Source organism: Melanostigma gelatinosum (assembly GCF_949748355.1).
Source record: "Melanostigma gelatinosum genome assembly, chromosome: 18".
NCBI lineage: Eukaryota > Metazoa > Chordata > Actinopteri > Perciformes > Zoarcidae > Melanostigma > Melanostigma gelatinosum.
Window position 1 is genome coordinate 15,593,682 of NC_136651.1, and position 12,683 is coordinate 15,606,364.

General features: G+C 43.9%; 1 protein-coding gene and 1 long non-coding RNA gene across 2 annotated transcripts in view; both read right to left on the reverse strand.

Annotated features, from left to right (window-relative positions):
* The window catches only part of npr2 (natriuretic peptide receptor 2), a 53,041-nt gene that overhangs the window by 27,371 nt on the left and 12,987 nt on the right, over positions 1-12,683 (reverse strand). Inside the window, 2 exon segments of the mRNA XM_079289091.1 lie at positions 5,096-5,180; positions 5,957-6,092. Of these exon segments, the coding sequence (XP_079145217.1) occupies positions 5,096-5,180; positions 5,957-6,092 (221 nt within the window).
* Positions 2,251-3,161, reverse strand: LOC306792086. The gene is made up of 3 exons (XR_013772791.1): positions 3,092-3,161; positions 2,899-2,964; positions 2,251-2,482 (listed from the first exon to the last, which is right to left on the reverse strand). It is a non-coding gene; the product is annotated as an uncharacterized lncRNA (long non-coding RNA).

Below are 12,683 nucleotides of genomic sequence, written 5' to 3' on the forward strand. Positions count from 1 at the left end.
AAAACAATCCCATCGGCTTCTTGTAGAGGGAACCACTGCGATGCTAACTTCCTGTTGGACTAAAAATATGTCATCCCTGCAGCACGCTACGTTTGGTCATGTTAGGACACATTATGTGTGTTATAATGTGAGAATGAGTTAGTTTTGTTATTTTACACTAGGTGAGGTTAGGTCACATTACGTTACCTAAACTACGTTGTCTAAGGTTTGTTGTATTATGTTTTTTTACATTTCAGTGTATTACCTCGGCTAAGGAGGTTTTGTTTTCGGGTTCGGTTTGCTGGTTTGTTTGTGTTTGTCAGCAGGATTGCGTAAAAAAAACGACTGGCGGACGGGTGTAGCACGGGGCAAAGAACCCGTTACATTTTGGAGGAGATCCGAATCACAGGGCAGATACACACATTATTGTTTAACGGTTCAAACACCGCCTGGGCGGAGGTCCGTGCTCTCTGAGGGCACTTACTCCGAGTGTTATCACAGTATGTTAGTTTAGGTCAAGGTTCAGATCAAGTTACGTTACTTTACTGTAGTAGCATTATAATGTTATGGTACGCTGTGTTAGGCCATATTATGTTATGTTTACATTACGTTATCTCAGGTTTGCTATGTTATGATGAGTTGTGTTAGTTTCAAGTTATGTTCTGCGCAGGGTTAGTAAAAACAGTAAATCCATTTTGGCTGGTATGTTGTTCCCTGCTAATCACTTCTGTCTCATAAATGGTGAATTGAATTAAGGGACAGAAACTGCTACACAATGGAAAACAACCTCCAACTGTCTGCAGCCTAAACAGATTAATTCATCTAGTCATTTTCATGTCAGTTATATTTTTGACATGTTTTGAGTGTTATTTTTGTTTGTTTATCAGTCTGTCTGGCAAACCCCGAGCACCACAGAGGGGAAGAGGCATTCCAGACCAGACTAAACTCTTACTACAGATTCCGGAGTTTTTTTTTTTTCGGTGGGGGGTTCTTTCAGTTTCAAAACACTTGAAATGAAAAACGAGCAGAGGCCATACATTCCAACCCAATCTAAAAGGTGTAAAGCACTTCCAGATGGCTGCAGGAAATTATTGAAGCGTTTGCATATCACCGCATTTCAGCCTTTCCCCGAACCATACCAGTTGGCCCCAAACGTGTTTAAACTTGTTTTCACCGGGGGAAAACAGTGTCAATCCTGTAACTTTAATCTGCAAATACTCCAGGCCATGCCTATGTGCAACCATTTTGAGGGCAGGAAACACCATTTAACCACCGGTGCCCTCCAGCCCCATCCACCACCACCCAACAAAAAAAGAAAGAGGTATGTTTCTATTTAAGGAGCCTCATTTAGAGACCTCTGGCAGCCAGAGGGGCAAAGTGTGGGGCTCCACACTGGGCCTATTGTTTCATAAGTCCCATATGTGAATACCTCTGCTGGACCAACCCCTCCATTAAAACAACAGAGCCACTGCTGCTCTGCTCAACATCCCCCTCACTGCTGCTGCACACCAGACTCCAGCCTCTCGCTCAACAACTGAGAGCTGCCGAACGTCCACCGGGTTGAATCTACTGAGTGCTGCGAGACGATAGTTAACGTTGCTCCATGAAAAGTAGAAATCAGTGAGCATTATTTCATGTTGACAGTGTTGCCGTGGCGCATATGTTTTTGCGGCGTACATAAATTGAGCAAATCAGGTTTCTCATTGTAATCAACTTGTTGCAACTAAAATGTACCAGTGCGGTCCCCTGCCGTATTCTGTCTTACTTCTAGAACTCTTGAAACCAGAGTTTTTCAGAAAATCTTTTTTTGTTTTGAAGAAAAAGACAAAAAACAACAAATTGATACAATGAAACAGACACTTTAATACGCAGGTTGCTTTTTATTAAGTTTTATATTCACCAAATTTTACGATGGTGCACATTTTACACTGGCAATAGTTGCTAGTTGTCAGAGGAGCAACATATCCCCAAAACTATCCAACCAGCCATCCACTTCTGATACAAAATACATCAATAAGTTCACAGTATTGGGCTGCGTCATTTTTGGTGCGTATTTAACCTTTTATGCCCTGTGAACTAGATTCAGAACTCCCATTATATAAATACAAAATGAATTAATATAAGAATAAAATCTTTGTCTTTATTGAAAAAAACATACAAACAAGCAGCAGCAAATATAAAATGGATAGAAACAATGATATATCTTCTTTTAAAATGTTCCGATTAAAAATATATAAAATACATCAATATATCATTCTTATAAATTGCAACCCCCGATGCACATCAAGCGACCCCGGGGTTAAGAAACTCTGGGTTATCAGCTGATCGATCTGAGAATAACTATTAACAGTGACAAAACTCCAAAGTGTTTTAAAAATAGTTTAGTGGTGTTTTTACAGGTCAAGTAGTGAACACGGAGGCCTCGCAGCAGCCGGATGCTTTAAGACGGTGTGAACAGCTCTGCTGTCGGCCTCTATGTCCGTCATCAGAGCTCCACTGGTGTCTGCAAAAACAGGAAGGGATTCGTTAGCCTCTGGTGTCAAACAGAACCGTCACAGAAACATGATGGTGTTTTTTATCCCTTCTGCTCGAACAGGTGGCTTACATTTACAGTTTCACGGTCTCTAGGCGCTTGAAGTCAACTCAAAATCAAAAAAAAGCTAAATATTTTCAGGTCTGTGAGAAATAGCTTCCCATACATAAAACTGTCATTTATATAAATGATCTAAAGCAAAATATAGTTGGATTGGAGCAAATCTGTGGGTCAGGGTCAAAAATGCATCACAGAGTTTCCCTGTTGGGTTCTGATAACAGAAATAGACACTTGTTGCCATAAGTCATCAAATGTTACACTTGGATCCAAGATTATTTTTTTTAACAAAACTCAAAGAAAAGAAGAGCATATTTCACAAAACTTACTGGCCAAGAGTCCAAGAAAACTAGCGAGCTCGTTAGGAAACCATGCTGAGCTTGCTGATCTGCGAGCTGAAAAGAAAACCAGAGAAGAAGATGTCAATGTTTTCAGAATGAAGTGCACACTCTGCGTCTAATTATTCTGGTAGTTATTTGATATTTAACAAGATTAACACAGATTCAGGTTCAGTGGATTTACCTCAGGCGGCTAGCTGCTCCTCCATCTGTCTTCCACCGTTCTTCTGATCAAAATCCATTCTGATTGGCTGGTGATTAACACTTGTTTGTGTTAATAGTCAGCACTAAAAGTGTGATCAGATTACCGGTGTGATTTTGTTAGTTAGAGCTGAGAACGGGAAATATAAATCAGCTCCTCCTTTCGATAAAAATAATAGTTTGTTAGTCCTGAACATGATTAACTATGTAAAGACACCTTTTAAGAAGTGAGGAAAAAAGGAAAAATAGAAACAAGAATTTTCTTTCATTTCATGCTAATTTCCACGCATGACATGACCCAGAATTTAGCAATCCTTCCCGTAGCTTAATTGCTACAGGCATGCATGATTAACTTCTTGTGTAATTAAATAAGGCTCAATCCAGTTCTCATCGTGATTTCCATAAACAACATGTAGACTGTGCCACTTGAGACGCAGTAACGACTTCATTTGAATTTCCTTTTACAGCCGAACGCTGTCCACGAAGTTACAACCATTAGAAACGAGGCAGGCAATTATTCTAACTGAAAGATACGCAGCTGCTCGGGGGTGGCAACGCTGACGCTTATTTAAAACATCTAATTACAATTCGTGAATGCCATTTATTTTAGCGAAACAATCTAGATCACATATGCAGTAAAACACAGCCTGCTGGTTTTATGTTACAGATGCCACCTATGTTGTAACCTGATGTTGTTCTCGATGGCTGATTTTTGGATTCAACTAACGACTACTCTGCAAAACAACTCCGTATATGACAGCAAGACACAAGTGGACAAAATCCTATTATTTTAACCACAAAAGGCATTTTTTCCCCTCCATTTTTCTATTAAAGGCACAACGAGGAGGATTTATCGGTTGCGGTTTGTAAAGACGACATTCAAAGCCGGCCCTTCCTCCCCGGCTCAGCAAGGGTTAAGTTGAACCCCAGATTCACTCACATTTTGGAACAAGCTTTTGCACATTTCACATCACTATATTTGCGTTTATTTGGCAGTGTGTTACGATCTGGCACCTGGTCGCTAGATTTTTATGCGGCTTGAAGCCCAGAAATGTCCAGAACACAGCGAAATAAGAAAATACACACTCCTAGTGGGTCATAAGTGATGATTGAGAGAGATCAATTTGTATGTGTCCATACATTGTTTTTTAGGAACATCCTACTCATTGTGCCTTTAACTGTTCAGTAAGGGTTCATGCAAATAAAAAAGTAAACATTTTAGCATTGAAATATTGAAAGATAGAGAAAAGAAAATGTGAAAATAAATGTCCTCAGTGTCTGAAGCCACGATCAAGTGAAGTCATTTCAATTTTTATATTCCAAAATCGCAAATTTGCCTCAAGGCCTTTGCAATGTTTACAGCACATGAAACCCTCTATTCTTAGACCCTCAGTTTGGATAAGTTAGATCTCATTCCCCCAGAGAAAAATCCATAACTGTGAAAAAGAAGAAGAAACCTCAGGTTCTTCTTGTCAGTGTATGTCAGGAAACAACAGAAGAAAACACAATAACTCTACCAAATGTTTGAAAGAGTCGCGATGCATTGGAAGCACGTTTAAAAAATGACTTTACCGCAGAGGCAAACTATTATTTTTAGGACTCGCGCGCTGACGTCGGCAGTGTGTGAATTATCAAAATGGGTGGTTCAGTTTTAATCCGGCACAGAGGAAACGTAACTTCACGAGCACACTGATGCTCGTTTGGTGAGAATAGCAGTGAGCATTGTTCTAGGCCCGTATACCAGCTCACTTGGCAGCTTCAACACACTTTGCCGCTGCCTTTACGCCGCCACCTGCTGAGCCGTTGCTGTGGTAACGATTGAGTAAATATACCACACTGGCACCTATAGCAGCAAAACCTATAAACTCTGTTTCAAGCATCTCTCTCTCTCTCTCTCTCTCTCTTTGAGAGGAACAGAGCTCATCTCTGCCTGTCGACTGTTGTTGAGCACAGACAGGGAGCATCGGCTCGGTGCGATCAAACTCACCTGTAAATGAGGAAACTGGAGATTCCAAAGATGATGAGCGCTAAGCCGGATCCCACAGCTACAATACCCAAAACTGGCAGATGACCTGGAAAGCAGGAGCAGAAGGATTCCACACTCAGTTGTCGCTCACATGTTTAACAGATGTCCACATTCAGGAGAAAGAAGAACACTGTGCTGTTAAAGGCACAGCTGTGACTTCCTGAAGTACAGCTGCAGTGCTTTAGCAATCTGTCAGCCACAAAAAACAATTTCACACAATTACACAGCTTCGGCATTCCTGATATGTATTTAAATCCGTAATGGAGACTAATTATACCACCTGCTGTAAATCACAAGATATGATCATCATGAGAGAAATATAATGTCTTACACTAATCAACGCCAGAGAATACATTTGTAATTGCAGTGGTGCTCCTCTTCAGTTTACCATCTGTGACATTTCCCTCTGAAACTGCCACTCTGTTCAAGCGACAAAGACAACTTCCAGCAATTATCTTTCGCACGGCTTGTTACTCCAGCAAATATTACACTTCTACATTTGCTCTTTCGCTTCATTGAGGGAGAGCTGGCATGAAATTGAAGAAAAACAACACATTTATCATCACAGCATCAATGAAAATATCCCAGTCCCTGTAGAGATACAGCGATGACATAAAGAAAGCATTAGTGCACCGTAATATCCATCTGATGCGCACTCTAAGTCAACAGAAAAAACATATAACTTCTTTGTCATAACTCTTTTCATGCAATTTCCTGAAATCAGTGTGTCCATTAGTCAACCTTATGTAGCTTGTTTCTGGAGAATATTTCACCTCAGACACAGGTACAATCATCTGCAGGCAGATTTAATTGTTGCCATACCATCATTGCAGGAGGGGTCGTCCGTGGAAAACACACAGGGGGGGTTATCCAGCGGTGGGCCCCCGTTGGGCCAGTGGATCTTCTCTGTCTGGGACCAAATGATGTCTTTGGTGGTTCCATTGTAGTACGCAACCAGCTGCAAACACAGAGGGAAATGCCCATTTAAATGGGTGAAAATAAAATACGTTGAGCCTGTTATACCGTAAGCTCACTTCACAGCATGTTCTTATAGACATTTATACATTTATTATCGAGGACAATATTGATTACATTGTTTTTCATTGACTGTGCAACCATAGAGAGAGTGCAGATGTCACCTCCCTGCTAGCCGCTTCAAAATTCATTGTAATTGTGAGAATGTTAGTTAGCATGCTAATGTTAGCATTTAGCTCAAAGCATTGCTGTGCCTCACAGAGCTGCTAGCATGGCTGTAGACTCTGATGCTAAGTGCCCTTCAAGTAACAGGCCACAAGTCATTTTCAAATGGAAGCTGGTGACGTGAAGCTACAAACTGACACCTGACCCTCGCCGCTGTGTGACGCACTGTAAATCAAAGTTCAGCTGGTTTCAACTTTTCTCAGCGCACAAGATTGGTGAAGCGTCAACCAATCTTGTGTTTTTGTTTCACCATTTTCGGTCCCCTTCTCTCTCCCCACTGTTCCTGCTCTGCTTTGATGTAGCGTGACTCCTGTGTTTCTAACTAGCCCGGAGGTGCTTTTATGTTTTCCAGCCAGGCTTCCAGCGTGTTGCATCATCTCTGCTAAGACCCTTAAAGGCAGTCGACCTGACGTAGGGTCATCAAAACAATGCAGAATGTCACGAGCGAGGGGGCAGTGGGAGCGTCGTCTGAAATAGCAGCAGTATCTCAGTTCAGAAGCCTGTGTTTACTACACTGCACTCCTCCAACAATTCACTTCATGCTTGTATTCACTTTGAAACCCCCTAGGCCTACAAGTCTGCCAGCTACGCAATACTGTAATATACACTATGTGGTCTAAGGCTCATGGATACCCGCACACTACGGGGCCTTAAACATGGGGGCATCGTTATGTTGAAACAGAAATGTGCACACTGTTACCTAAAACACCATTATATGCTGTAGCATTGACGGGGAACTCCACCAATTCTACACACCGGTTGTTTACAGGTCTTGGAGAGTACCGAGTTGTCAAAAAAAGCTTTTTGTCACTCCGAAAGGGAGCTGCGTGAAGTCTGATAAATTGCCTCAAGTGATGTCGCTTGGGTTACTGTCATTTGGGGCTGAAGACTTCAAGTGTGAAAATGAAAAGAAATCTGGGGGTTTTGTCAAGTTGTGTGTGGAATTAAAAAGGTGATATCTTTGCTGCATTGATTTTAACGGTTCATTGTGAGCCTGACAATGTTACAGGAGTGCAATGTGCAATCTCTGGAGTACTCTATTAAGAGTTGTCATAACTGTGGGTCATAACGGCGCGAGCAGTCGCAGCGGCCCCTCGCGGTCCCGGAAAAACAGTGTTTTCGTCTTTTTCGTCTTTTTCGTCTAGTTTGTCTAGTCTGCCGCTGTGTTCGTCATGCCCGACGGACTTATATCGCAAAACACAACAATACAGCCGTGAGTTTCTTCTTGGAAAAAGTACAACTTTCTTCAACTTGGAAGCCAAACTCTCCGTGGATCTTAGCAGCCTGGGACTTCTCTGCTCCCCCCATTGTGTCAACCCCCACCCGGTAAGGAGACATCGCAAGCGGTGCGAGAGGAAGCAAAAGCGGGGAAAGCGTGGAGGTATCCGGGCTAGGCTAACGGCTAGCCCACACAAGCCGGCAATTCCAACATTACTCATGGCAAATGTCCGTTCACTGGACAACAAGATGGACAATATACGGCTACTCAGAACCAAGCGTGAGGTGAGGGACTGCTGTGTTTACGTGTTCACGGAAACATGGCTCCACCACAACATCCCGGACTCCGCTATTCAACTGGACAAGCTAACATGCTACCGAGCAGACAGAGACATAGTTAGCGTGGGAAAGTCCCGCGGCGGCGGTGTGTGTGTTTACATCAGTGATGCTTGGTGTCGAGACGCTATTGTTGTTAACCAACACTGTTCCCCGCTGGTGGAGTTTATGGTTTTAAAGTGCCGTCCTTTTTACCTGCCGAGGGAGTTTTCAGCCATTCTACTGGTGGCTGTTTATATACCTCCGAGCCCCAACAACAAGGACAGAGAGGAGGCACTCAGTGAACTTTACAGAGCCATCAGTGAGCAACAGACAGCACACCCAGACGGCATTCTCATCGTTGCTGGAGACTTCAACCATGCTAACCTAAAAACTGTTCTGCCTAAAATATACCAGCATGTTGATTTTCCAACCAGGGAAAACAACAAATTAGACCTAGTCTACACATCGATCAAGGGAGCGTACAAGGCGTCCCCCCTCCCCCACATTGGCCTCTCCGACCACCTCACTGTCTTGCTGAAACCGGCCTACAGAGCAAGGGTAAAGGTTACCAAACCGGTTTCAAAACAGGTACGGGTGTGGCCAGAGGACAGTACTGCTGCACTTCAGGACTGCTTTGGTACTACAGACTGGGACATGTTCAAGCAGGCAGCCACCTACAACCATCACATTAACATTCAAGAATACACAGAGACAGTCACAGGTTACATCACCAAGTGCATTGATGATGTAACTACCACCAGAGCCATCACCATCCGAGCCAACCAGAAGCCATGGCTGACAGGGGAGGTCCGCACACTGCTCAAGGCTCGCGACACCGCCTTCAGAGCTGGAGACCCAGCTGGGCTGGGAGCAGCCAGGGCTGACCTGTGCCGTGGCATCAGGAAAGCTAAACGACTGTACACCAGGAAAATCACAGGACATTTCAAAGACAGCAGGGACTCACGGAGCCTGTGGCAGGGCATTAGGACCATAACGGACTACAAACTACCGCCACAGACCTGTGACAGTCACACCTCCCTGCTTAACAACCTCAATGGCTTCTTTGCACGCTTCGAAGCACAGAACAACACACCTGCGCAGAAAACCACCCCCCCCACCGACGACCAGGCTCTGTGCCTGTCCCCAGCCAGTGTGAGGAGCACACTGCTGAGGATTAATACCCGCAAGGCTGCGGGACCTGACAACATTCCTGGTCGTGTGCTGAGGGACTGCGCAGAGGAGCTCACGGATGTCCTCACCGACATCTTTAACACCTCCCTGAGCCAGGCTGTTGTTCCCACGTGCTTCAAGGAAACCACCATCATTCCTGTGCCGAAGAAGTCATCTCCAGCCTGCTTCAACGACTACCGCCCCGTCGCATTGACTTCTACCATCATGAAGTGTTTCGAAAGGCTGGTCATGAAGCAGATCAAATCCACCCTTCCTCCCTCCCTGGACCCGTTTCAGTTTGCTTACCGAACTAAACGGTCCACAGAGGATGCAATCTCCTCCGCTCTACACCCAGCCCTCACACACCTGGACACTAAGAACTCCTACGTCAGAATGCTGTTCATAGATTTCAGCTCAGCATTCAATACAATCATCCCCCAGCAGCTTGTGTGTAAACTTACAGACCTGGGCCTCAGCCCCTCTCTCTGCAACTGGTTGTTGGACTTCCTCACAGAGAGACCACAAGCTGTTCGGGTCAACAACAACACTTCGAACACACTAACACTGAGTACGGGGGCCCCCCAAGGTTGTGTGCTCAGCCCCCTTCTCTTCACCCTGCTGACCCATGACTGTAAACCCAACTACAGCTCCAACCACATCGTGAAGTTCGCTGACGACACTACCGTGGTAGGTCTCATCAGCCACAACGATGAGACTAACTACAGGAAGGAAGTGAACCAGCTGGTCCGTTGGTGCCAAAATAACAATCTCTTCCTCAATGTGGGGAAAACAAAGGAGATTGTTGTTGACTTCAGGAGAACCCACTCCCAACCCCCCCTCCCTCTGACCATCAATGGTGCTGCTGTGGAACAGGTGAGCAGCACCAAATTCCTGGGTGTGACAATCACAGATGACCTCACCTGGAACAGCAACACCACTGCACTGGCAAAGAAGGCCCAGCAACGCCTGTACTTCATCAGGAAGCTCAAGCGAGCAGGAGCCCCCCCCCCCCATCATGCTCTCATTCTACCGAGGCGCCACTGAGAGCATCCTCAGCAGCTGCATCACGCTGTGGTTCGGAAGCTGCACCGCCTCCAACCGCAAGAGCCTGCAGCGCATTGTGAACTCTGCCCAGAGGATCATCGGAGTCTCACTCCCTACACTACAGGACATTTACAACACCCGCCTCACCCGCAAAGCACTCGGCATTGCGGGTGACCCCACCCACCCCTCCAACAGCCTCTTCAGCCTCCTGCCTTCAGGGAGAAGGTTCCGCAGTCTCCGTTCGAGCTCTACCCGGCTGAGGAACAGCTTCTTCCACCAGGCGGTCAGGATGCTGAACTCTCTCCCTCCCTCTCTCCTCTCGCTCCCCCTCTCTCCCCCCCTGCCATCTCTCCCCTGACCTCTCTACCCTCCCCCTCACCCACCTTTCCCCACTGCCTCAAATGGAACATACCAGGACATCTACTCCCCCTCACACCCCTTCCCTCATCCAGCACCAGTCACTTTTTCTATTTATTTATTTTAATTTTTTTATTCTCTGCTGCTACGAACAAATACCCCCCTCACACACCCTTCCCTCATCCAGCACCAGTCACTTTTTATTCTCTGCTGCTACTTGTTAATCCTTTATCTAGGCCCTTATGTTCTTAACTTTATTCTATTTTATTCTATTATATGTTATATGTTCATGTCTATATTACACTGTGGGACTGCGAGAAACGGCATTTCGAATTTTCTGTATGCATAACACATGTGGAAACTTTGACAATAAAGTGAACTTTGAACTTTGAACTTTGAACTTTGAACTAACTGGGGGCCTCGTCCAAACCATGAAAAACATCATCACAGAGGAATTTGGACATATAGTGTATTTCCCTATTTTCTTGTCCTCACAGAAATAAGTTTTGTAAACTGAGTTTACAGTAAGATCATGTAACTATGTGCACAGATGTTTATCCACTGTGGATCAAAACCAAGTTTGAGGAATATTTTCTTCTGGTAATCATATGTAAAGTCATGTTCTCAGACTTTTTCTGTTTGAGTTGTTTATTATGCCGATAGCCATGTCAATTGAACAGTGATGTAAGATATTCATCTTGTCTTTTTTCCCTAATTGGTAACATACAGCATAGTCATGAATTTGATAGATTATTGAAAATGAACTTTGATTAAAAACATAAAGATGACAAACAATACAAAAAATAAATAGTCAGTAATCCATCAAAACAATCTGCCTGAGTCATTTTGATACTGATACTGGTATTGTATTTTATTATATTCAGCAGTCTGAGATTCTGAAAGTTGAAATTGACTTGTGTAGTTTTCAGCCGGGCGGCTGGCTACTCGGGTCAATCAGCGATATAAATGGACCAATTAAAAGCCGAGGATAAATTAGACCATGCGGTCATGCTGACAGCCTCTGAGGACCACTATGAAATTCTATCTGAAGTCTACAGCGAACCCACTTCTTCTCCCCTCAGAGGAAAGAAAACACACACACTGGTGCAGTTCACAACACTGTTTGCAGAGCGCGACATACACAAATATTTTCATTGGACTGTGGGGGAAATTTGAGGTTTTATGCATCTTATCATTAGAGAAGTCCGGACCAACAGAATATATCCCAGATAGTAATATACATAGGCTTTCATTGCTTCAAAGACAAGCAGAGGCTGAGGTTTGGAACGACGCATATCATGCTGAAAACATTTAGAATTTAAAATGAGTAATAAGACACACATGAAGTGAATTAGCCCTCATTGTCAATTATTTGTGTCGACAACTCTACATACTGAGACCGAAAATGATTCCTGAATAAGTTCTTCAGTTTATATCAAAAGGTTCCCCTGTGGGATAAATGACAACAAAGACTTTTTTGTAGGACACATGATTTATGTTCATATCTTGATAAATATTATGAGTACATATGTAAGCGCAAAAGTAATTATTGTCACTAAAATGTTGATAATTCAACCACAGTTCTATTCTGGTATCAACCGAAATGTGAATTTAATGTCCTTCAAACTGTGCAGTCTTGTTACTAGTTGTAGACTGTTTTATTTAGTTCATGTATAACTGCTTGTGCTTATTCTGCATTTAACAAACAGGAACTTTGACTTCAACAAGGATTTGAAAAAAGCAAAAAGGTTGTTTTTGGGGCTGTTTCATGCCATAATTAGATAGCAAGTGTACAGAGATGACAAGATATGTGCGGAGAGAGAGCTGGGAAATGACATGCAACAAATGTCCCCGACCAGAAGCCAACCAGGGATTCATGGTCAGCGCCTTAAACCCACAGCCCCCCAAAATAAGGGTTTTGCAGAAAAACATGTTCATATTTCTGCAAGAACGGTATCATATAAGTGGTGTTGGTAGTGACGCTTGGCTACCTTGTATCAGCACTAGTGTTGAAAACCATGTCAGAAAAAGGACATCACGGTAGTAACTATAACATGATATGTAAGATGAAGGTCGACTGAGTCCTTCCTCATTTGCTCATCGGCCCAGTCCATGCCCGACAAAAACGTCTCGACACCAAATCTGCTGCAGCTCTCCGTGACAATCGGTGTGCCCCTGGGTGCATTGTTCCACTTTCAGTCATTTCAGTCCAAATACAGGTTTGATAGAAAACACGTGTAAA